Here is a 23710-nt window from a genome sequence, read left to right as displayed (position 1 = left end):
AAGAACAATGGCAAATACATTACTGCCAAGTATTTTTTAATCTCCAGTCTAAACTGCGTAGTTTCTGTCTCTTTCCTTCTCTGTTGTCGTTTGGTTGTCTTTCTGCCTCTGTCTATCTGTATGACTGTATGCCTATGTCCGTAGACTGTCTATCTATCTCTGTCAATTCGTAATGCAGCTGTAAATGTGTTTCATTAATTTTTTTGGGAACAGAAGGGATCTTGTTTCGGTCCGTTTGATTTTTCGTTGCATTGAGCATCCACAGAGTGTTTTGAGCACTTTCTCTTCTGCGTTCGTGGGCTGCAACTCCCACGTTCACTCCTATGTACGAGCGGGCTTCTGTATGTATACCCGTTTCCGTAAAATGATTGGGACCCCCCCCCCCCCATCCCCCCAATAACAAAAAACAAACAAACTAACAAGAAACAAACAAACAAGCAACAAAAAAGAAGACAACATAAAAACTGTTTTCAACAGAACATAATCCAAACATATCCGTCTGGTGTTCATATTGTTAAAATAAAATTGAGCAGTAACATACTCATACATGGTATACTGAAATGCACAATATAAGACGTACACAACCAAAATCTGCCAATACGCAACCCGCAGTTTCTTGGGGCACTAAAACCTTCACCAAATGATTGACTCTGCATCATCGCTGAATGGCAAAAGTCATACTTTCGTGACCCATTTACCAGCTGACTGACAGACTGAAATGTTTAGAAATTAATTTTTTGAAGTTTGTTTCAGAAATAATCAAGATCAAGACCCTTGCAACGGACATTGTGGACATGACGTCAGTCAGGGGCAAGAGTATTCCTGGACATCATTGGCTTTGCTGGAGCAATGAACGTCAGCAACAGTGACGTGACTGTTTCAGCAGTAGATAAACAGAATGTCAGCCCTTGTCCAGTCAACGACAGTGACAGCACGCCAGTGATTGGGTCCGAAAACAAAAATACACCTAGACAGAATGACATCACCATTGCATTAGGACTGGCGACAGACGCCAATCAAGCAGTGTGTCATGCGACATCACAGCAGCAACAAGAACCGCGTCAGTCGCCATCCAAGAGGCGATACATGTCGGCAACAATGACGTCACAGCTTCATCAGAAAGTACGCCAGACGCCACACAGTGAAAATTATCGGCAGTGACGTCATGACTTCAACAGGAAGTGAGCAGAAGGTCTCTGAAGGCCCCCCACGTGGTGTCCGGATCAAAGACTCCACCACATCAGAGGGAAGTGTGCTCAGTGACGCAGCTCCGTGTCCGGCCAACTTCAGCAGGCCGGTGTCTGCAGTATCAGCTCACAGTTCATCTGGACACCACGATGACGTCACCATTTCAGCAGGAAGCCTACGAGACGTCAGTCAGGAGCAGCGGAGTGTCGGCAGGCCGCTGTCTGTGTCGGGGGAGCACGACACATCACCAGCACTACGCAGTGATGTCACCAGGGCAGCAGAGAGTGGTGGGCAGGATATCTATCCAGCTCCAGTGACTGACAGCAGCAACGAAATTCCCACCTGTACGGAGAGTGTGCAGTCCGTGGATCCTCGTCCAGTAACTGACACCGGCAGACCCGGCGCTGCGTCACAAGCGAGCAGTGCACCAAGAGTCGACGACGTCATGGCAGCAGCACCAAGCCTTCGTGATGACGTCGGCCGACACCCACCAATGAACGTCATCAGACCGGAGTGTGTTGCTCAAGGTGTGTGTCGACAACGCGTCACACTTATCTAGCTATCTGTCTATCTATCTATCTATCTATCTATCTAAGTTCTTGACACACAGCTATGATATAGACTCGAGCGTGCTCTTGTCTCATATTACAGACTTTAGTAATTTTTTTTCACATAGTAAGCTCTTGTCTTTTAATACAGATTTAAGGATGCTCTTGTTACACAATACAGATTCAAGTAAACTCTTCATACATTATACAGATTCCAGATGCTTTTGTCACATAATACAAAATCAAGGAAACGTCTATCTATCAATCTATCTATCTATCTGTCTATGTATTCGTATGTAAAGTATTGTCTTGTAATACATATTGCAGTAGGCTTTTGTCACATAAATCAGACTCAAATATGCTCTTGTCACATGATTTAAATTTGAGAAAGCTCTTGACACATAATACACATGATTCAGTCTCGAGTAAGGTCTTGTTGCACAATACAGACTGTTGTAAGCTCTTGGCACATAATACATATTTGAATAAGCTCTTATCACATAAGGCTGATTTCAGTAAGCTGATTTCTGCTCTGATGTATTGTCCATAATTGCTAAATTCTGACGGGTATTATTTCTGGTGCATCATTAGCAGTCAGTTGATGGAACCAACATACACACAGTATTTTAGTATCTTTTGTCATGATTTATTGTTTTCTTTTTCAGTGGTGGTTGCGGAGTTACGGTGATTGTGACAGTAATTTCTTTTCTATTTTTCAGTTACAGTTTAATCAATTTTCCCATTTCTCACCTCATTTTTACTGAAAAAAAAAATCATAGGAAAAAATAGTTAGGTCCATTACTGTACAGAATGTAGTTGGATTTGAAGAATTCCTTTATGAATAGGATGAACAGGACATTTGCTTTGATGGAAGCTATTTGAAGTTTAATTCAAGCCCAATTTTTTCCCTCTCATGTTCGGTTAAAAGTGTTTCAGATTCAAGCAAGTTTTTTGGGAGGTCTTTTTGTGCAGTATTAGTTTGTTTTCTGCGTGTAGTTTATATTAGTTCAGGTCAGTGGTTCTTAATGATTAAAAAAAAAGTTCTGATTGGGCGTAAATCACACACCACCTCATACATATGGAGGATGCCTTTGATTCGACATAAACCCTCTGTGTGTTGTGTTGTGTTGTGTGTGTGTGTGTGTGTGTGTGTGTGTGTGTGTGTGTGTGTGTGTGTGTTTCAGATATACAGGATCAGCTTTTCTCTGTCTTCGATGACTTCAATGACGTGGAGAGAGACTATTTGCAAGGTTCGTACACATTTATAAAACAGGAAAGGGGGAATGGGTGTGCTTTTAAAGGAGACAAACTGAAATAATCATGTGGCTATGTTCACACAGGTGTATAACTATGAATATTCATGTGTGTGTCTGCGATGTTATATGATTATGAATATTCATGTTTGTGTGACTGTGTTTATGCGTGCACCCACACATTTGCTTGCATGTGTACGTAAGAAAAGGAGTACTTAAATGTTAGTGTTGCATAGCTTTGTGCAACATCTTCAGCACGATGTTCTATAGTTCTGCACAACACAGCACAGCTGGGAACAGTTGACTGCAGTACATTATGATGCATTACAGTGCATTCCAAGTCAGCACAGCTGTGAAGTGACCAAGGTCCAGGGAGGAACGATCCAGTCCACTTTAAAGACGTAGAGAATTGGCTGATAATTATTGCACGACGTCATTTCAGATCCACCAAATTAAAGCCTGGTCTAACACTTTATGGCCAACTTCACACTGGAGAACTCGGGGGGGGGGGGGGGGGGGGGGGAAAAAATGCTGGTGATGGAAAATATGAATGGATATCTTAATTTGTCTAAGATTATTTACATGTGGGGAGCTTAATGAAAGAGTAAACATAGTATAGATGCGCCATGGCGCGGCCGGTTAGGCGTTGGATTTTTGTGCAGTGATCCGTGCTCGAGAACCCGTTTCGGCATAGCGTTGTGTCCTCGGGAAAGGCATTTTACTCCGATTTTCCTCACTCTACCCAGGTGTAAATCGGCACCTTACATTGGTTAGGGAAGGTTCAAGGGTGGGAAGGAGACGATTCCTATGTCGAGCCCTTGGCACAGTGAATATGATTTCAATGCTCCGATGGCTGTTGATGGCTGTCCAACCTATAATCATTGTCAATTTAATCTCAGAAAGTAAGAAAAAGATGAAATAATAAACAAAACAAAACACCTGTCTCCAAACGAAAAGAGTAAATTGACTGATTCGTTGAGGATAATTTAGAGTATGTACATACCAGCTGTAGTTTGAAACTGAATGTATGGTCATCTGAGCATTATGCACATCTTCCAGTTTACTCATTTTACTGTCAGGAAACACAGTTATTAAAAGTCCCTGATATGTCGTCTCAGACACAGTGTTTTTTGTTATCCCATGGGGTCATTAATCTAACTGGTTACTGGCTTTATGTCTGCAGGAAATACGGAATTGACAATGGACATTGAAAGGAGCCAGTACGTTCGAACTCCCAAATTGGAGGAGGCAGAAGAAATACTTAAAGAAAAAGGGTGGGTCGTTCTCTGTGGACCTCCTGGGTGCGGAAAGACTACACTGGCACATGCTCTGTTACGGCGCTACAGAGAGGAGGGGTTCAAGCCTTACAGTCTGCGACAGATTGGTGAGTGGGACTCTCACGTCGGTGAAAACAGGCGTTGTGCTGTGCTGCTGGACGGGACGTTTGGCAAGATCCGTATTGACCATCAGCAGCATGACCTGTGGGAGAACATGTTGGACACCACACTGGCGCTGATGGCGGAGGGAACGTGCAGGCTGGTGATCACGGTCTACCCACACGTGCTTCGTCAACTCCAGCAGCTGGAAAACAGTTTGGACAGTCCTTTGCTGGATGGGGAAAGCGTAGTGCGTTTCACAGACACTCTACCGGAAAGTGTCAGAGAGAAGTTACTGCTTTATCATTTGAATGAACTCCATATTGAACCTGACATACAGCAACAGATTGTGAAACACGTTTTAGAGAATGATGTGAGCGGGCCCGTTTTCCCGTGGTGCTGTCGTTACATGGTGAAGCACTGGCATTCAGCTGAGGATCCCACTGCCGTATTCTGGACCCCAGCTAATGCCCACGCCCGGCTGTTGAAAGCCATGGTCCTGCACACCTCTCATGGAAGTGCCTTTGCTGCAGTGTTGGCGCTGACTATGAGGGGAGTGTCTCATTTCCTGAGTCACACGTCAGAAGCTGCACCTCATCTGCGAGAATTTGGAATCGGGCCTTTTTCTGACGACAAACTGGCAGAATACGCCAACGTGCTGCAGGGGTCCATATTATCGGAAGGTACATTTTCCAGTCGTGTACTGTACGAGGCTGCGGGGCTGGCTCTGGGTCGTTTCTTCCGACTGCCCATATTGCTGAAAGTTTGTGACACCTCTTTCTTCGTGAGGTACGTACATATCTCGGCGATGAACCAGACTGTGTCTTCCCTTCCCCACGACATATGTGTCAGTGTTGGGTCTGCTGCAACTTGCTCTAATGACCCAAAGCAATGTATGGAGAATCGACACTCACTGATGGACAGAATATACACAGAAATCATCCAAGGAAACCATCAGTACATCATTCAGCATCCCTGTCTTCAGTGTCCTGCATTTTTGCAATACATGAATGATGATTATTTTGCAGGGAACAGCAAGAAAATGAAACAGTTTTTAAATGCTGTTGATCCTGTGCATAAACTACCGCTGGTCTACTGGTCCATTCTTCACCCCTCCCACAAGCTGGCACAATGGTGCCTGACAAAGATGCAGACAGACAGAAAACTATCAGTTCATCTGCTGATAGCTTGTCCACTCTTTGACTGTTTGACGCAGAATTCAGAGTGCACGCTTCAGTCCTTCCTCCGGGAAACGTTCACTGCCCGGCACTTCAAACACACGGAATGCGTGTTGGAATTTCCATTACTTGAACAAGATCAGTGTTTGAGGAAAGAGATAGAGAAACATATTGAAACCATCACTGATTCTGAAAATGGATCTCATCAAGCGAGATTGTTGTACCTTGGTGACCCCATACTGCCCATCCCACCTGAGACAGTCACAGTCTCGATGACCAATGGCAAACTGCAGCTCCAGGTCAAAGACAAGAGGCACTGGTACTTGGTGTTTCGACTGCTGGCAGATCAGGATGTGAATGAAACAGATCAAGATGGCAGTTTCCTCCTTTCCCTTGCAGTCAGCAGTGGAGAAACAGCAGCTATAAGGTTGTCTCTGAAAGCTGGAGCAGTGATTACCCAGCAAAACAGACAGGGCTTATCAATTTACAAGATCACCCAGAGAGTACGTTCCGCGGTATTCAAGAAGAAAAACGCCGTCAACATTGACCAACTCTTCAGGCGTATTCCTGATCTGGGTATGATAGAAACGCAGGTTTTTCTGCTTCAGGAAATTGGTGTGAACGACAAAGACAGTGCTGGAAGGACAGGTTTGCTTGTGGCGTGTCGTGAAGGACGTGGAGACATTGCCGACTTGTACATTCAGCTTGGGGCAGATGTTAACATCAAGGACGCGTTGTCATGTAGAAGTGGATTTGTGGAGACTGATGACTGGTGCACTCCACTGCACTATGCGTGTAAGAATGGCCTGGTGAGCACTGTGGAACTACTCATTCAGCACAAAGCTGATGTCACTGCCACAACAAAGAACGGACACACGGCCCTGCACTTTGCTTGTCTTTGTTCCTCACACACCGCTTCGGCTGATGCCATCCGTCACCTTGTTCAGGCTGGTGCTGCTATCAACGCACGAAATGAACTCGGTGAAACGCCGCTTCAACTGGCTGCCAAGAAAGGCCACTCAGACACAGCTGAACGCCTGCTGCATCTTGGCGCCGATGTTAACGTGCAAGACAAAGAAGGATGTTCACCACTAATGTGTACAACCGGTACTGGTCATGCAGACACAGCTGAACTGTTGATACGTCATCATGCTGACGTCAACGCACAGGCTGATAACGGTGAATCACCGCTTCATTGTGCTGCTAGGTATTGTTACTCTGACGTTGCTGAACTGCTGGTCCGTCATGGTGCCGACGTCAACAGGCAGGATAAAGAGGGACGTTCACCCCTTACGTGGACTGTGATGAATGGTCTCACAGACACTGCTGGATTGTTGATACGTCATGGTGCTGATGTCAACAGGCAGAGCAAACAGGGACGCTCACTGCTTTTCTTGACTGCAATGAATGGTCACACAGACATTGCCACATTGTTGCTAGGTCACGGTGCCGACGTCAATACGCAGGACAAAGAGGAATGTACACCACTATTGTCAGCTATCAGGAATGGTCACGCAGGCACAACTGAATTGTTGATACGTCATGGTGCTGACGTCAACGCGCAGGATGACCTTGGTGAATCACCACTTCACAGTACTGTTCTTGGTATTCACCTTCACATTGTTGAACTGCTGGTACGGCATGGTGCCAACGTCAATGCACAGAACAGATGGGGTAGGACACCACTGATGCGCGCTTCTCTGCTTGGCAGATCAATCATTGTAAAAATACTGGAAAACTATGGGGCCGAAACCTCCCCACCCCGGAAATAAAGCGAAACCTCATCTTTTCCCCGGTGATATTGTTGTGGGTTCAGAGGGGACTCTTCCTTGCAGGTTGCATTTGGGCTGCTGCTCTGTTGCCCACACACCCACACACACCATCTGAGACGGTGAAGATTGAATCTATATGTGCCCTGTGAAAAGGCTCTCTCTGTTAAACATCTTCCTGATGGGTGGCTATCAGACACGAACATTGCTCATCCCATGATGAACATCCTTTCTGTGATTTTCCTCTCGAGATGCTTTCTTCCAGACCTGGAAGGAAACAGTTGTGCATGCTTTTTATCTCATTTTAAAATTTTTATCCAAAAAAAAAAAAAATCAATATCCCTTGAATTGAGGTGAAATCTATTCCAGTCGTCGTTGGTTTTGTCATTGTGATAATGCAGAACTGTTTTCACCATTCCAAACAAAAATATTTTATCAGGAAATGATGTTGCTGTACAGCGTATCATTTTCTAAAATGTGAATGAATGCAGCCGTACTTACAGGAAAGTGTGTCATCTACATTCACGGGGAACACCGATGTTTCTAACTTTTTGCATTCATGTTCAGTTGCTTTTCTTGTTAACCAAGTTAAAACCCTTACGCCACTTTCTCTGTCAGTCAGCCTGCCTGGAGTGAAACTAGATCACCTCAGCCAGAGGACAGCTAGAAACTGCCTGTGTAAGAGATTGGCTGACACATGGAGGTTGCTGTACTTAACCTGCTGTATTTTTGGAACCACTCAATTAATCTTGCTGATTTGTGCTTTATATCAGTGCAAAGCGATTATTGGATATTGCAAATAATTCTTGTGAAAATCGACTATTATCTTCGCACGTCGCATTCCGCTTGAAGCAGTAACACGCTGCCTTTTCCGTGCACGGCTTTCTTTATCTTCGTCTGTGCTTCGTCATTTGGCGAATCAACACTGCCATCAAATTCTTCCCCTGAGTTACTGTCAGCAGCGAACTGAGAGTTTGGACTTTCTTCCATAATAATATTTACAGTGTCAGCTAAACTATAAAGACGTGAAGCACGAATACCGTTAGAAGTACTGGGTTGAGCGTCCACAGCGGGTGTTGGGCGATCGCAGTTGAGGTTGCTTCGTTTGCCGTCAAAACGCGCGGTGAAAATGACACGTCCTGTTCAAAAACAAAGGCAATACGATATTGAGGCTGAAGGTGAAGGACTGATCTTTGACCTTATGTAAACAGTGTGACTTTGTGTGATTCAGAGCAGAGAAGAGCGTCTTTGGGAAATCAGTCGCCTTCAGTTTTGAATTTGACAATACTCGCATAATTTGCGTCCGAACGTTTAGATATTTTGCAGACTTGTTGAGGATACCCTAAGGTTACTGTGTGAAAATTGTCAATGAATTCAGTTTCTCTTTCACTGAGAAAATACTTGTCAAAAAGCGGTTACTTTTTGGGGGATACCCGGTACATAACAAAGAAAAAGTGTAGATTGGGTCCATGCAAAAAAAGGAAAGCGTCATGATAACTTTCATACAGAGAACCATTTATCAAGGCAGAATACGTTCATATCCATGTTACTAAATAAAGAGCTGGTTGTGATGTATTTTCCATTCTACTGTCGTAATAGATATAACATGGTGGTAGTACGTTCTTACAACCATAACATAATATTGTGGGCTAAAAGATACCGGATACTTACAATTCTGAGACAGCCATTCTAAATTTATGCATTGAAAAGCAATGGTCTGTAGGGTATCCAGTTGTTTTGAAAATCTGAATATTTTGAATTCATCCTTGCCATGCACCCTTTAATGCTTTACCTGTGTTTTAGTTAATTTAAAAAGCCTTGCAAAACTGGGTTGTTTTTGTTCAGATGACATTGGTACAATTATCATTTTGCCAATAGTGAAATGAAGAAAAATGTGGTGTCAATAATTATGTATGTTTCCATCATATGCAAGTAAAGCTAGAGTTCATGTCAGTTGCATATTTTCAACATTTATATATTTTTCTTTAACTCTGGCTGTGCAATCATGCCAGAACTTCTAAATAACTGTGCAATGCCAAATGTGTAATCAATACCATCCTTTGTCACGTGACAAAAATGCAGTTGTCATTATCCACCATATCAATATTAGTATGATTTTGTTAATGCATCCTTGGGTAACTTTCATTTGGAACCATTAGTCATTCGGATGAGACGATAAACCAAGGTCCCATGTGCAGCATGCACTCAGCGCACGTAAAAGAACCCACGGCAACAAAAGGGTTGTTCCTGGCAAAATTCTGTCGAAAAATCCACTTTAATAGGAAAAACAAATAAAACTGCACGCAGGAAAAATACAAAATAAATGGGTGGCGCTGCAGTGTAGCGACGAGCTCTCCCTGGGGAGAGCAGCCCGAATTTGACACAGAGAAATCTGTTGTGATAAAAAGAAATACAAATACAACAAATACAAATTTTGACGTCAATAATTTTATATAAGTATGGAAAACAGTTCTTGCTGTCATATTTTACATTGACCTTTCACAGCTTTTTGGTGTCATGATATTTTCAGTAAGAAAATCATACCATACTTTGGATACTTTTACAGCAGATGCTAAATTTGAGAAGCAAAGTGGGGGTGAATAGACTTTTGTTATGTACGTTTATGCCAGTCTTTAAAAAAAAAAAAAAAAAAATCTATCTGTCTATCTGTTATAGTGTGCCAGCAGTGTCACCCCCAACACCCACACTCTGTCCCCTTCCCCCCCCCCCCCCATCCCTTCACACCCCCCCCCACTTCTTATCTCCCTTCCCGCTCCAGCCAAAGTCCAGTCTTTGAGGTTGTGCCGACACCACACCATCCTCCCTCCTTCCACCCCCCCTTCCCCCCTCCTCACCCCACTCCCTAGTCGGCGCCTTTGGTCCGCGACACCGCGTCACCAGTCCCAGCTGTAGGAACACGTGCGGTTGTGCGAGGTCTGCCGCAATCCCCGTGCTGAGCGGAACATCCCGTGTGGCGGCCTCTCTTCAAGTCGTTCCCCATTTACACACACACACACACACACACAGACATGCAGACACACGCACACACTTGTACACAAACTCACACTCAATGCTATATGCACAACATACATATTCAAATACATATAAGATACATGTTAAGACAGATATCCAGTTTGATATTGAAAATGAAAACAAAAAGGAAATACTGCTTGCTTTTCACTAATTTGCAAACTATGTTGAATATCTTAAAATGTGGGAAACAATTGGATGGTTGAAATTCTCCTGTTGTTTACTTGCAAGAGGATGACCATCAGACTGGATGTAAGTTTATGATGGCCAACACATTGACCCGATATTGCCGTAGTTATGCTGACATGTAACATTGAATAGCATCCTATGTTTAAGTCATATCATCATATCATGTCAACATGTAAACCAGTGGCATTCGCGTGTGTGGACACACACACATACACACACACACACACACACACACACACACGCGCGCGCACGCACGCACGCTCGCACTCATATGACACGCACTCATACACGTACATGCACAATCACTCACTTTCTCTTACTTGTGGTCTGATTTGATTATCTGATTTGACACGGTGTTGCTGTATATTTTTGGTTTCATATTACCATGATTTTACTATTGTGTTATTATGATGTATATATCTGAGCAAGGAACTTTTTTTGTTTTTGTTTTGTTTTGTGTGTTGTTTTTTTTCTCCAAACGCACCACAGGCACAGGCACACTCAAAACACAAACGCATGCACACACACACACACACACACACACACTCACACTCACTCACTCACTCACTCACTCACACTCACACACAAACACACGCACACACATTCTCACACGTGCACACACACACACATACACACACCACCGGATACGACACACTCAATGTGCATAAGGTATAAAGAAAAACTTGAGATGCAAAAGATGATTATGCCATTTGATGCAATCCTGTTGAAATATTTGAATGTTCTCATAGTGCCATGATATTGCCATGGTATTGTTATGACGTATGCATTTGAGTAACACTGGAGATGTGTATATGTCTTTGTTTTTGTTCCTTTTTATAGCCCCTTGCAACCATAGATACTCATATACAAACAATCACCAACACGACATGCTCAATAAATGAGGTACAAAGACAAATCTTACCACGAAATGGTTAACTGATTTGATACAGTGTTATTAGATTATATGTTTGGTTTCATATTTCCATGATGTTACCATTGTGTAGCCATGACGCGACAGTGATGGTGTGTAAATGTTGATGCTATGCCCCTTTGTATTACTCTTACTGTACATTGTGCTGTTGTTCTTTGTTGTTTTTGCGCCCATCGCTCGCTTGCGCTAGTCAATCAAATTGTCACTTTTTTAAAATATATTTTTGTACTATGGTGTCATTTTCTTTTTTCAATAATTGTTACTTGTCTGTATGTAATTTACTTTTCTATCTCGGTCTCTACTTCTCACGAATGGATGAATATTTTTTGTTTCCTTTTGCTCAGTTAATTGATTTTAGTATACACATTCTCTGTTTCTATGTTTGTTTAACAGAAGAATATGTTATGGATAGAAATCACAGTGATTCTCTGGAAGAAAGGTGGTGCGATATATACAGACCAAAAATACCACTTGTCAATGCGTAACCTTAAGATATCATCTCTAAACTGTCAGGGGCTGGGAAATTTTCAGAAAAGGAAAGACGTCTTACAGTATTGAAGACAAAAGCAATATTCGGTATACTTTTTTCAAGACACACATTTTACTAAGAAGATGGACAGACAGATCAGGGCAGAATGGGGTTATGAATGTGTTTTTTCGTCGAATAATTCTAGATCACGAGGGGTAGCTATTCTGTTAAATAATAACTCTGAGTTTCAAATACAAAAAACGATTATAGACATTCAGGGTAATTACATATTTCTGCTTTTAAAAATATCTAACATGGAAATTCTTTTGGTCAATGTGTATGGACCTAACAGAGATGACCCTATATTTTTTGAAGAGATTCGGACAAAAATTGAAGAACAAGCTATTCAGAATGTAATAATAGGAGGCGATTGAAAGTTAGTTATGAATCCTAGCTTAGACTATTACAACTATAAACGTGTAAACAATATGGCAGCACAAGAAACAGTAATAAAGATGATGGATGACTTACAGTTAGTAGATATATGGAGAGAATTAAACAATGAAGTTTTAAGATACACCTGGAGGAGACCAACCCCCTTACAACAAAGCCGTCTTGATTTCTTTTTATTGTCTGACAATTTGAGCACCAACGTTAAGGATGCATATATCACTTATGGTTACAGAAGTGACCATTCTTTAATTACAGTTGATCTACAATTTAACACAGAACCCAGAAGAAAAACATTTTGGAAATTTAATTCATCTTTACTTAGGGACAACGAATATGTAGAGTTAGTGAAAGAAACAATAGAAAAAGTAAAGGACCAATATGCAATGTTACCGTATGCAAGAGAAAACTTAGGCAAGATACCTAATAATGAAATTCAGTTAACCGTAAGCGATCAACTCTATCTGGATGTATTATTAATGGAAATAAGAACTGAAACAATATCTTTTGGTATAAGAAAGAAAAGACAGCTTATAGAAAAGGAGGAAACACTAGAAAAAGAAATACAGCGAATCGATAAAGAAATAGATACACATAGTTTAGCTAAAGAATTGCAGGAGAAAAAAAGAAGAACTAGTACAGCTACGAAAAATAAAATTGGAAGGGATCGCGTTAAGGTCAGAAGCAAGGTGGGCATCTCAGGGTGAAAAGACAACTAAATATTTTTGTAATCTGGAAAAAAGACATTTTGTAAGCAAACAAATATTGAAATTAGTTACATCTCAAGGTAATATTTTGACGGAAACAGACGAGATCTCAGAGGCGACGAGACTTTATTATGAAGACCTATACAGAGAACAGGAAGTAAAAGACATAGACATTAGCAGTTACATTAAAAGTTTGCCCAGTCTGGATGAATTTGAATCAGAGCAACTAGAAGGAATTATATCAAAACAGGAAGCCACAGAAACACTAAGAAGAATGCAAAACGATAAGAGTCCAGGCACAGATGGAATGACTGTAAACTTCTATAAATTTTTCTGGAAAGACATAGGGGACTTTGTAGTTAGATCACTGAATGAGGGTTTTAAAAAGGGAGAACTGTCAGTTACACAAAAAGAAGGGATAATTACATGTTTACCAAAGGGAGATAAGCCAAGAGAATATTTACAGAACGGGAGACCTATTTCGTGGCTAAACGTAGCTTATAAGATAGGATCTGCATGCATAGCTAATAGAATCAAGAAAGTTCTACCAAAGTTAATACACGAAGATCAGACAGGTTTTATTCCAGGTAGATATATTGGTGATAACATAAGAACCCTGTATGACATTATGCATTATTTAGAAATTGAATATCGTCCAGGCTTGTTAGTATCAACAGATTTCGAAAAAGCATTTGACTCATTAAATTGGTCATATATGAACACTGTATTAAAAGCCTATGGATTTGGCTGAGATTTATGTAAATGGATTCACACCTTTTACAAGGATATAAAATCATATGTCATTGTGAACGGTAAAGTATTCAAAGGCTTGAAAATACAAAGAGGATGCCGCCAGGGAGATCCAATCTAACCCTATCTGTTTGTATTATGCTCAGAAATCCTGGCGTGCAAGATTAGGGAAGATGAAGAAATTAAAGGCATAAATTTATTAGATACCATTTTTAAAATTAGTCAGTTTGTTGATGATACAACATTCACATTAGAAGGAGATAAAGAATCGTATGAAAAGTTGTTTGAAACACTAGAGGGATTTGAAGAATTTTCAGGGCTAAAAATTAATTATGAACAAATATAAACTTTTAGGCACAGAAGATCTATCAAAAATAACTGAAGTGAATACAAAAGACAAATTGATAGAAGCTAAGAGGCTTTTCAAGATTTGGTCAAAACGTATATGTACACCCCTTGGTAGAATTGCTATTTTAAAATCACTTATACTTTCAAAACTCATTTACTTGTGGATTCTTCTTCCCAATCCCCCAGACAAAGAGATAAATCAACTACAGAAACTGTGCTATGTGGTATGAAACAGATAAGATTAAAAGAATAGATACAGTACATAATGTTGGAAATGGAGGTTTGGGTATTCCAAATATACAAAAGTACATAGAGGCTCTAAAAATATCATGGATTAGGAAATTACACACAGGAACAGCAAAGTGAAAAAAAACAACAACTCCTAGTCAAATCCCCAGAAATCAACTCCCTGGATCTGTACGGACCAAGAAAATTTGTGAACACTGAATGTAATAGTTTCTGGAAAGATGTATATTGGGCATATGAGAATTTTACAAAACATGTTAGGTTAAAAGAAGCGCAAGAGGCACTCGTAGAACCACTTTTCCATAACGACAAATTTAAAGTCGGTAATAAGACAGTTTATTTTAAAAAACTGGACAAGTAAAGGTATTTTTCTGGTTAGAGATATTGTAGATGAAAATGGGTGCTTCCTTAGTCATAAAGATTTCACAGAAAAATATGAGGTTAAAGTTAATTATTTACTGTATATGGGATTTATACGTTCCATTAAAAGTTACCTGCGCACAAACAATATTACTATAACAGATAAAACTTGCAATAAAGAACCAAAAGCACTCCAGATAATAGCTAATGTTAAGAAAGGATCTAAAATTTATTATGATATATTACTTGAACCAATTTTTCTATGCAATATAAATTCTTTTATCAAGTGGGAGCAAAAATTAGAGATTGCAATAAATTGGGATACCACTATGAAACAAGTGAAAAACATGAAGTAAGATTGAAATGGTTCCAGATTAGAATATGTCATGGTATATTGGTTACAAACAACAACAACAACAAAAAAAGGGAATAACAAATAGCGACATGTGCAAATTCTGTAAAAATGAAATTGACACAATTCAACACTACTTATGGCACTGTACATTTACTCAGCTCTTTTGGTGGGACTTAGAGAATGTCTTGAAGGAAAAGTGTGAAAATTATGTAAATGTAAAGTTTAATATAGAGTTAGTATTATTTGGAAATGATGATGTTACAAAAACAGGTGAAATATTTGACTATATCATTCTAGTGATGAAACATTTCATTTATAAATGCAGAATAAATAAAATCAAACCATGTATAAAGTACTTCCTAACAGACCTAAGAAACATATGTAAAACCAAAAAATATATACACTCGATGGAAATGATGTCCATAGCATTTTCTAGAAAATGGTACCCATACATAAAAATGATTGAAGGCAACGAGGAGGAGTAGAGACAACCACGAATGTAACGTTTGTTCTTTTATTTATTTTCTTTTTCCTTTCATTTACTTACTTACTTGCTTGTTTTTAACAGTGCATGTGACTTTTTTGTTTGCTTTTTCTCTGTATGAAGACAGTGTTGTGTCGTTTTCCTGATTTGCAGTTTAGGTGCCGCACAGTGGCAAATATTGTTGATTTCAGATGTTGGTTTTGTATGTCCGTCTGTATGTTTTAAATGTTAAACTCGAATAAAATATTTATTAAAAAAAAAAAAGGAAAAAGGAGAGAGAGAGAAAAAAAAAAAAAGAATGTGAAGACATCCGTCACATATTTTATTATGTCCGTATTGTCTCAAGAAATGTTTATTTGTTTACTTATTTATTTATGTATTTATTAAGATGTTTTACTATAACGAATATTCTTGAAGCTCTATGCATTTTACAATATCATGTCATTGCCAACATTGCATGTTTCCATGACACTTTTCATTTCTCTTTTCTTGTCCATTTGCAGGTAACCCTGTATAACGACCACAGCAGAAAGATGTTGATGAATGAATGTAAGATTTGTGGAATGGATAGGTGAGAGATGTGGAATTTAAAAAGTGTTGGAAAAAAAAAGTCGTTCCCCATCTCCCCTTTCACAAACACGGCTCAGCTAGTATAGATGGCGGGACTTCGGAACGTAAGCTAGGAAGAATTTATGCTAATGTGAACTTTGATCAGGCCGGCTAACATGCCGAGAGTTGTATTGTCCTGTCTCTTTGTGACGTAAACGGGTGAACCTGTCGTCACAGAATGTTATAGAAACAAGTGGGTTGAATTATATCGAATCAGATCAATCTGTTGAATTGGACGAATTGGGATTAAGCAGTGAATCTGTCAGTCATTCACATAGCGTCACTAGGACAAGCAAAGATTGGTTATTTCAGTTCAACTAGTTGCGGGAGTGAGTGTTGCAGCTTGGATTAGTATGCACAGTATGCTGTGGGAAGGGATAAAACCAGTCAGCACAGCCAGTTCTTAACTGTCTCCCAGAAAAACTGACTGACACAGGGTGACTGACTGATCAGTGATGTGAGGAGCAAGGAAATCCTTGTTGGGCTGTGAGTACACAACTTGTAATGGTTTTATGCTATGTTGATAACTTAGTTGTGTTGGGAAACTATGTTTTGTGTCAGTGAACAGCCAGTTTCAGTTGATCTTGTGGCTTGTGGAAAGAAAAGGGGTTAATGTGTGAAAGCTACCCACTGAGAGAAGTACTGGCCTAAATCTTTTGAGTCCCGCCCCCCCTTCTATTTGGTTACAGATATCTTGTTCTGTGTTTTTGATGTATTACTTACTTGTTTTGTATATAGTAGGTGGTGCTGGTTCAGTGTGAACTGAACAGCTCTATAGGCTAACACATTGTCAGTGTGGGTTGAGGGTTTTTTATGTGTGTGTGTTAGTGCACATGGGGGTAACAGCAAGTGTTGTGGAACACATGTTTGATTTGTTGGTAGTTGTGGTGACATGTGTAGGAGTTGTACTGTGTGTCAGTGTTTCACTTTGTTCAGACAAAGTGGGAAAGCACAGTGTAATGTGATTAATGAGTTGGCAAACTATGAGAGCATTGAGGGTCAGTACTATGTTGTTGCACATTGCTGTTTACCAGAGATATGTTGGAAGTAATAATTTCCTTACATGTATTGTGTCGGTGGTATACCTTGTGAAGACAAAGAGATTTGTTTGATAATGGTAACACACAGTTTAATTGAATGATGGGTAACATGAGTTGGAAACACAGGGTTGTATTGGTCAGTGATATGTTTTTTACACAGTATGGTAATTGGTATGTCACTGCTGGTGGCAGGTAGGCTTGATGAAGCTTGTATTTCCTCACATAGATCTATGTGTGAGAGGAGTGGACATGTGATGAAAGGTGCTGAGAGGGTATAGGCCTTTTATGTCAGTGATGTCCAGACATTTGAAATTTTATCTGACCTGGGTTTTGGTTGTGTGTTTGTGTTCCAGGTGTGCTGCTTTAGGTGTAGGGTGAACTTTTTACTGTATGCTGCTTGTAGTTGTAGGTGCTGCTTGTAGTTGTAGATGCTGCTTGTAGATGCTGCTTGTAGGAAGTACTTAAAGTAGGCAGTGTGTGCTGCTTTAGTGTGTGTTGCTTAAACAAAGTTGCTTTTGCTAAGTGGGGTGAACTGCTTAGTGTGTGTGCTGATTTCCCATATATATTGTAAAAGTAAACACTCTATAAAAACCACTCCATGTGGCTCTGCTATTGATGTGAGGAGAGAGTGAGGGAGTGCATGACCAGTCGATCCGATGTCCCCTGTCTGCTCTCTCTCTCTTGGAATCGAACCAAACCACAACACTTTCTGAACACAGTAGTTTTTACATATCTATCTATCTATCTATTCTAATATTGCAAAACTGTAGCCACAAAAAGCAATCAAAGTTAATATAGTTTGCAGCTGATGTTGCTTCAATAAAGTTATTGATTTTTTCTTCCTCTTTTTTTTTTCTTCGTTTCTTCTTCTAAATTGACAAAAGCTTAGAGAGAGAGAGAGAGAGAGAGAGAGAGAGAGAGAGTGCGTGTGAAGTATAAATATGCATAGTAACTGTGAAGCGTTCTTTCACTCATTCAATCCATATCAGAAACTGCCACATTTTACTTCCTTGAGGAAAAATACAACTCCCTTCTAGACCACACTCGCTTTATTAAAAAAAAAAAAAAAAAAAAAAGGAAAAAAAAAGAGAATAAAAAGGATAACCCTTTTCATGAAGGTGGGGGGCGGGGGTATGCAGGGGGGTTGTGGGGGGTTGGGAGGAAGACTAGGGTGCCCAGTATATGAACCTCACGTCCAGTCATTTCACATGAATTGACATGATTCACTCTCTCATAAGATGCAGTGTCTGTCTTCCTGTACACTTTAAAGCATTCTTTCAGAACATTTTCCTATTAATAGTAACTAATGTCCCAGCCTTGGTAACGTTCCATCACTCCTCTGCGGATAACGTGTGGCACGTGCTCAAACTACCCTCCCCTCCCCTTTTTTTCCACCACTAGGTAAGTTGTTCTAGAACAGGCAAAAATCACTCCACACCTGTTCCAAAAATCACCCCCACCCCCGACACTTTCACAGGTGGAGGGGAGTGAAACTGGCCTGCCTGATGTCCACATTATCCTCCTCCTTCCTCTTTCGATATTACGCTCACAGAAGAGGGTGGGAGTTATTCTGAACTTAGAATGCCTGCATACCCCAACACTAAGCTCACATTATAAGGAGGGGATTAATTCTGCCCTTTTGCCCACATACCCCCTCTCCCCCCCCTCCCCACCACCCCCACCAGCACACACACACCACACCCCTCAACCCCAATTTTCTCAGTTCACAGAAGAGGAGGGGAATGATTCTGGCCTTATACCCAAAAAAACGCCCCTCTCCCCCCAACCCCCTCCCGCCTCCCCACCCCCCTTCCTTCAATACCAAGCTCACACATGAGGAGCAGAGTGATTCACGCCTCATGCCTAGTCCTCTCAATTGATATCAACTCACAAAAGAAGACAGGAGAAATATTAACCTTATGCCCGTATACACATCTACCCCGCCCGCCTTCCTAAATACTATGAGTTCAGAGAACAGGAGGAGAGTAATTCTGGCCTTCTGTTCCAACCCCCGCCCTTACCCCCCCCCCCCCCCCCCCCCCCCCCACTCATTCCTCCACCCCCAAAACTAACTACTGACGTAAAGAAATGAAAATTAAATATGATACGATCTGCAACATTATCAGCGGTGTTGTTTTTTTTTCTTTATTTTTTCCCCACCTGAATTACTACTTTAAGTTCGGTGTTAACTAATGCTTTTGAACATTTTGTTGACGGGCGCAATAGCCGAATGGTTAAAGCGTTGGACTTTCAATCTGAGGGTCCCGGGTTCGAATCACGGTGACGGCGCCTGGTGGGTAAAGGGTGGAGTTTTACGATCTCCCAGGTCAACACATGTGCAGACCTGCTAGTGCCTGAACCCCCTTCGTGTGTATATGCAAGCAGAAGATCAAATACGCACGTTAAAGATCCTGTAATCCATGTCAGCGTTCGGTGGGTTATGGAAACAAGAACATACCCATCATGCACACCCCCGAAAGCGGAGTATGGCTGCCTACATGGCGGGGTAAAAACGGTCATACACGTAAAAGCCCACTCGTGTGCATACGAGTGAACGCAGAAGAAGAAGAAGAAGAACATTTTGTTTCTCGCATTTCTTCCTCAAACGCCTCCACAAAACTAGCTCGATCTCTCTCTTTCCTGGTTTTGAGCGAAAGCACATGGTAGTACCACTAAGCTATTGCTACTTTTCACTCGAGGGTATGCTTTGTTTTCGCTGTTTCGCTTTACCCATTGCATACCGCTGTAGGAAAGAAAACGAATAAGAAATGTTGTTTTTTCTCTCTGGTCGCAAGATATGAATCAGAGAAGGGATGATCACAAGATAGAATGAGAGAGAGAGAGAGAGAGAGAGAGAGAGAGAGAGAGAGATGGGGGGGGGGGGGGGGGGGTTGGGGGTCGGGGTCGGGGGGGAGGTAGGTAGAGACAGAGGTTGAAAGGGACTGGGCGGGGGAAGAAGGGAGGGAAGGAGGGGAGGAGGATGGGGATGAAGGAGAGACAGAGATAGACAGACAGACAGACAGACAGAGAGACAGACAGAATGATAAACCGACAGAGACACAGAGCGAGGCTTACAAATCACCGCAGTATTGGCCAGAGTTATTGAATGGCTGTGTTTGGGTGGTGAGCGATAGCAAGAAGGGCCACAACTCTGTCCGCCGGTTGGGCAACAAGGCAGACAACCGCTATCGCAAAACGGACGCAATTTGTTCTCCCCCCCACACCCACTCTACCCCCCATCCCTCAGACCCCCATTTTGTGTATGTGTGCTGCTGCTGTTTGCTTCTGCGGCTGTTTTAGTTTTCTTCTGATTTCTGATTTCTACTGTTTGCTGATCTGTTTGCTGACTTCTGCTGTTTATTCTTCCACCGTCCATCCGTGAAATCATAATTATTCTGCTGACGGCGCTCACTGTTGTATTTGTGTATCTTTTGGCCTGTATGTCTACCGCTCTGTATGCCTGTCTGTCTGTGTGACTGTATGTATGCATATATGTATGTATGTATAGATGGATAAATGTATGTAAGCATGCATACATTTGTATATGTACTCTGTGTATGAATGCATGGATGGATGGATAAATGTATGTAAGCGTACATACATTTGTATATGTACTCTGTGTATGAATGGATGGATGGATGGATAAATGTATGTAAACATGTATGCATTTGTTTATGTACTCTGTGTATGAATGGATGGATGGATGGATAAATGTATGTAAGCATATATACATTTGTATATGTACTCTGTGTATGAATGGATGGATGGATGAATAAATGTATGTAAACATGTATGCATTTGTTTATGTACTCTGTGTATGAATGGATGAATGGATGGATAAATGTATGTAAGCATATATACATTTATATATGTACTCTGTGTATGAATGGATGGATGGATGGATAAATGTATGTAAGCGTATATACATTTGTATATGTACTCTGTGTATGAATGGATGGATGGATGGATAAATGTATGTAAGCGTGTATACATTTGTATATGTAATCTGTGTATGAATGGATGGATGGATGGATAAATGTATGTAAGCGTGTATACATTTGTATATGTACTCTGTGTGTGAATGGGTGGATGGATGGATAAATGTATGTAAGCGTGCATACATTTGTATATGTAGTCTGTGTATGAATGGATGGATGGATGGATAAATGTATGTAAACATGTATGCATTTGTTTATGTACTCTGTGTATGAATGGATGGATGGATGGATAAATGTATGTAAGCGTATATACATTTATATATGTACTCTGTGTATGAATGGATGGATGGATGGATAAATGTATGTAAGCGTATATACATTTGTATATGTACTCTGTGTATGAATGGATGGATGGATGGATAAATGTATGTAAGCGTATATACATTTGTATATGTACTCTGTGTATGAATGGATGGATGGATGGATAAATGTATGTAAGCGTGTATACATTTGTATATGTAATCTGTGTATGAATGGATGGATGGATGGATAAATGTATGTAAGCGTGTATACATTTGTATATGTACTCTGTGTGTGAATGGGTGGATGGATGGATAAATGTATGTAAGCGTGTATACATTTGTATATGTAGTCTGTGTATGAATGGATGGATGGATGAATAAATGTATGTAAACATGTATGCATTTGTTTATGTACTCTGTGTATGAATGGATGGATGGATGGATAAATGTATGTAAGCATATATACATTTGTATATGTACTCTGTGTATGAATGGATGGATGGATGGATAAATGTATGTAAGCATATATACATTTGTATATGTACTCTGTGTATGAATGGATGGATGGATGGATAAATGTATGTAAGCGTGTATACATTTGTTTTTGTACTCTGTGTATGAATGGATGGATGGATGGATAAATGTATGTAAGCGTGTATATATTTGTATATGTACTCTGTGTATGAATGGATGGGTGGGTGTCAGTTTGTCAGTCCGTCTGTCTGTGTGGTCCGTCTGCTCTGTCTGTCTACTTGTGAGTTTTTTTTCTGTTGTATTTGAGCAGGAATAATCTCTGGACAATTACCTCAAGCTTTATATATATATATATATATATATATATATATATATATATATATGTGTGTGTGTGTGTGTGTGTGTGTGTGTGTGTGTGTGTGTGTGTGTCCAATTCGTCCACTGACTCTCCTTGATAATGCTTCACCCAGACGCATCCCTTCTTCTACAAACATCTCTCCTCCTCTTGTTACTCCTTCTCCCCCTCCCCCCTGCTTCTCCTCCTCCTCCTCTGCCCCCTCCTCTATCTCCTTGTCAATTTATGACCATCATCACTTACCGGCCAGGGTGTTTTTCTCTTCACTTTCCATTTCCTTACTCTCAATCTCCCGTTAAATAATACTTTTTCCGCCCATAGCATTATTATCGTCGTCGTCGTTGTCAGTCGTCATTGGCAGAATCATCATCATCATCACCTGCGAGCATCGTCAAGTGCAAAGTAAGGATATATACTTAAAGCGGAGTTATGGCCTTGTGGTAACGCGTCCGCCTAGGAAGTGATAGAATCTGAGCGTGTGGGATCGAATCCCCACAATCGCCAAATTTTCTCCCCATCTACTGGATCGCCAGCGTTTGTCTCGACGCTAGTGATTCTGGTGAGACGATAGATAACAGAGGTCTCGTGTGTATCATGCATATAGTGCATGTAAAAGAATCCAACCTCGAGAAGAGAGTTGTCTGGCAAAATTCTCTAGACAAAAATCCTCTGATAAAAACAACAACAAAAGAATGCACTTGCAGACAGAATAAAATGGTGGTACTGCTCTGTGTTGACACGTTCTCACTGCGAAAATCAGCTGGAGTTTCACACAGAATTCTGGTTGTGAGAAAAAGCAGCACAATACAATACAATACAATACAATACAATACGAGGTAATATAATACAATACTTTCTTATTGTACAGCCCGCCCCCTCCTACGTGATTCAATCTGAAGTCTGGATCGATATGTCTGCCGATCAGCCAGTCAGTGTTGGGGGCGATACAGCACCGGCTGCCAGAGACCATAGTTTTTTTCATTTTGTCTCTCTCTCTCCATTAGTTCCTGACATATAAACGTCATTGCTGGCAGGTGATGATAGATTTGTTAGTGGACGTAGCACCACCAGCATCAGCAGCAGCATCAGCAGCAGCAGTAGCAGCAGCAGCAGCAGCAGCAGCAGCAACAACAACAACAACGAAATATACAGGCATTACTGAACGCATCAAACGCATCCGCAGCAGTGCAGGGTCTCCTCTGCAAAGTTGACGTAACTTTGACAGCTCCCTGTGGACTGCCAGCATCAGGGTTATGAAAGAACAAGCCCGTGTGAGTTGACTAATGGGATCTGGGGTGACGAGCAGAGTGAGGGTAATACTGCACCTCAACTTCATCACCCCCTCCTCCCTTTATGAATAC

General features: G+C 41.0%; 1 protein-coding gene across 1 annotated transcript in view; it reads left to right on the top strand.

Moving 5' to 3' along the window:
• LOC143283483 (uncharacterized) overlaps positions 1 to 9918 on the top strand; it is a 32989-nt gene extending 23071 nt beyond the window's left edge. The window contains exons 5-8 of the mRNA XM_076589724.1: positions 805 to 947; positions 1111 to 1715; positions 2921 to 2986; positions 4173 to 9918. Coding sequence (XP_076445839.1) covers positions 805 to 947; positions 1111 to 1715; positions 2921 to 2986; positions 4173 to 7315 — 3957 coding nt within the window. The 3' untranslated portion in view covers positions 7316 to 9918. The remainder of the gene's footprint in view (positions 1 to 804; positions 948 to 1110; positions 1716 to 2920; positions 2987 to 4172) is intronic.
• Positions 9919 to 23710: the final 13792 nt, after the last annotated feature.

This window comes from Babylonia areolata, chromosome 6 (genome assembly GCF_041734735.1).
Source record: "Babylonia areolata isolate BAREFJ2019XMU chromosome 6, ASM4173473v1, whole genome shotgun sequence".
Lineage (NCBI taxonomy): Eukaryota > Metazoa > Mollusca > Gastropoda > Neogastropoda > Buccinidae > Babylonia > Babylonia areolata.
This window is presented reverse-complemented; position numbering and strand designations above follow the sequence as displayed.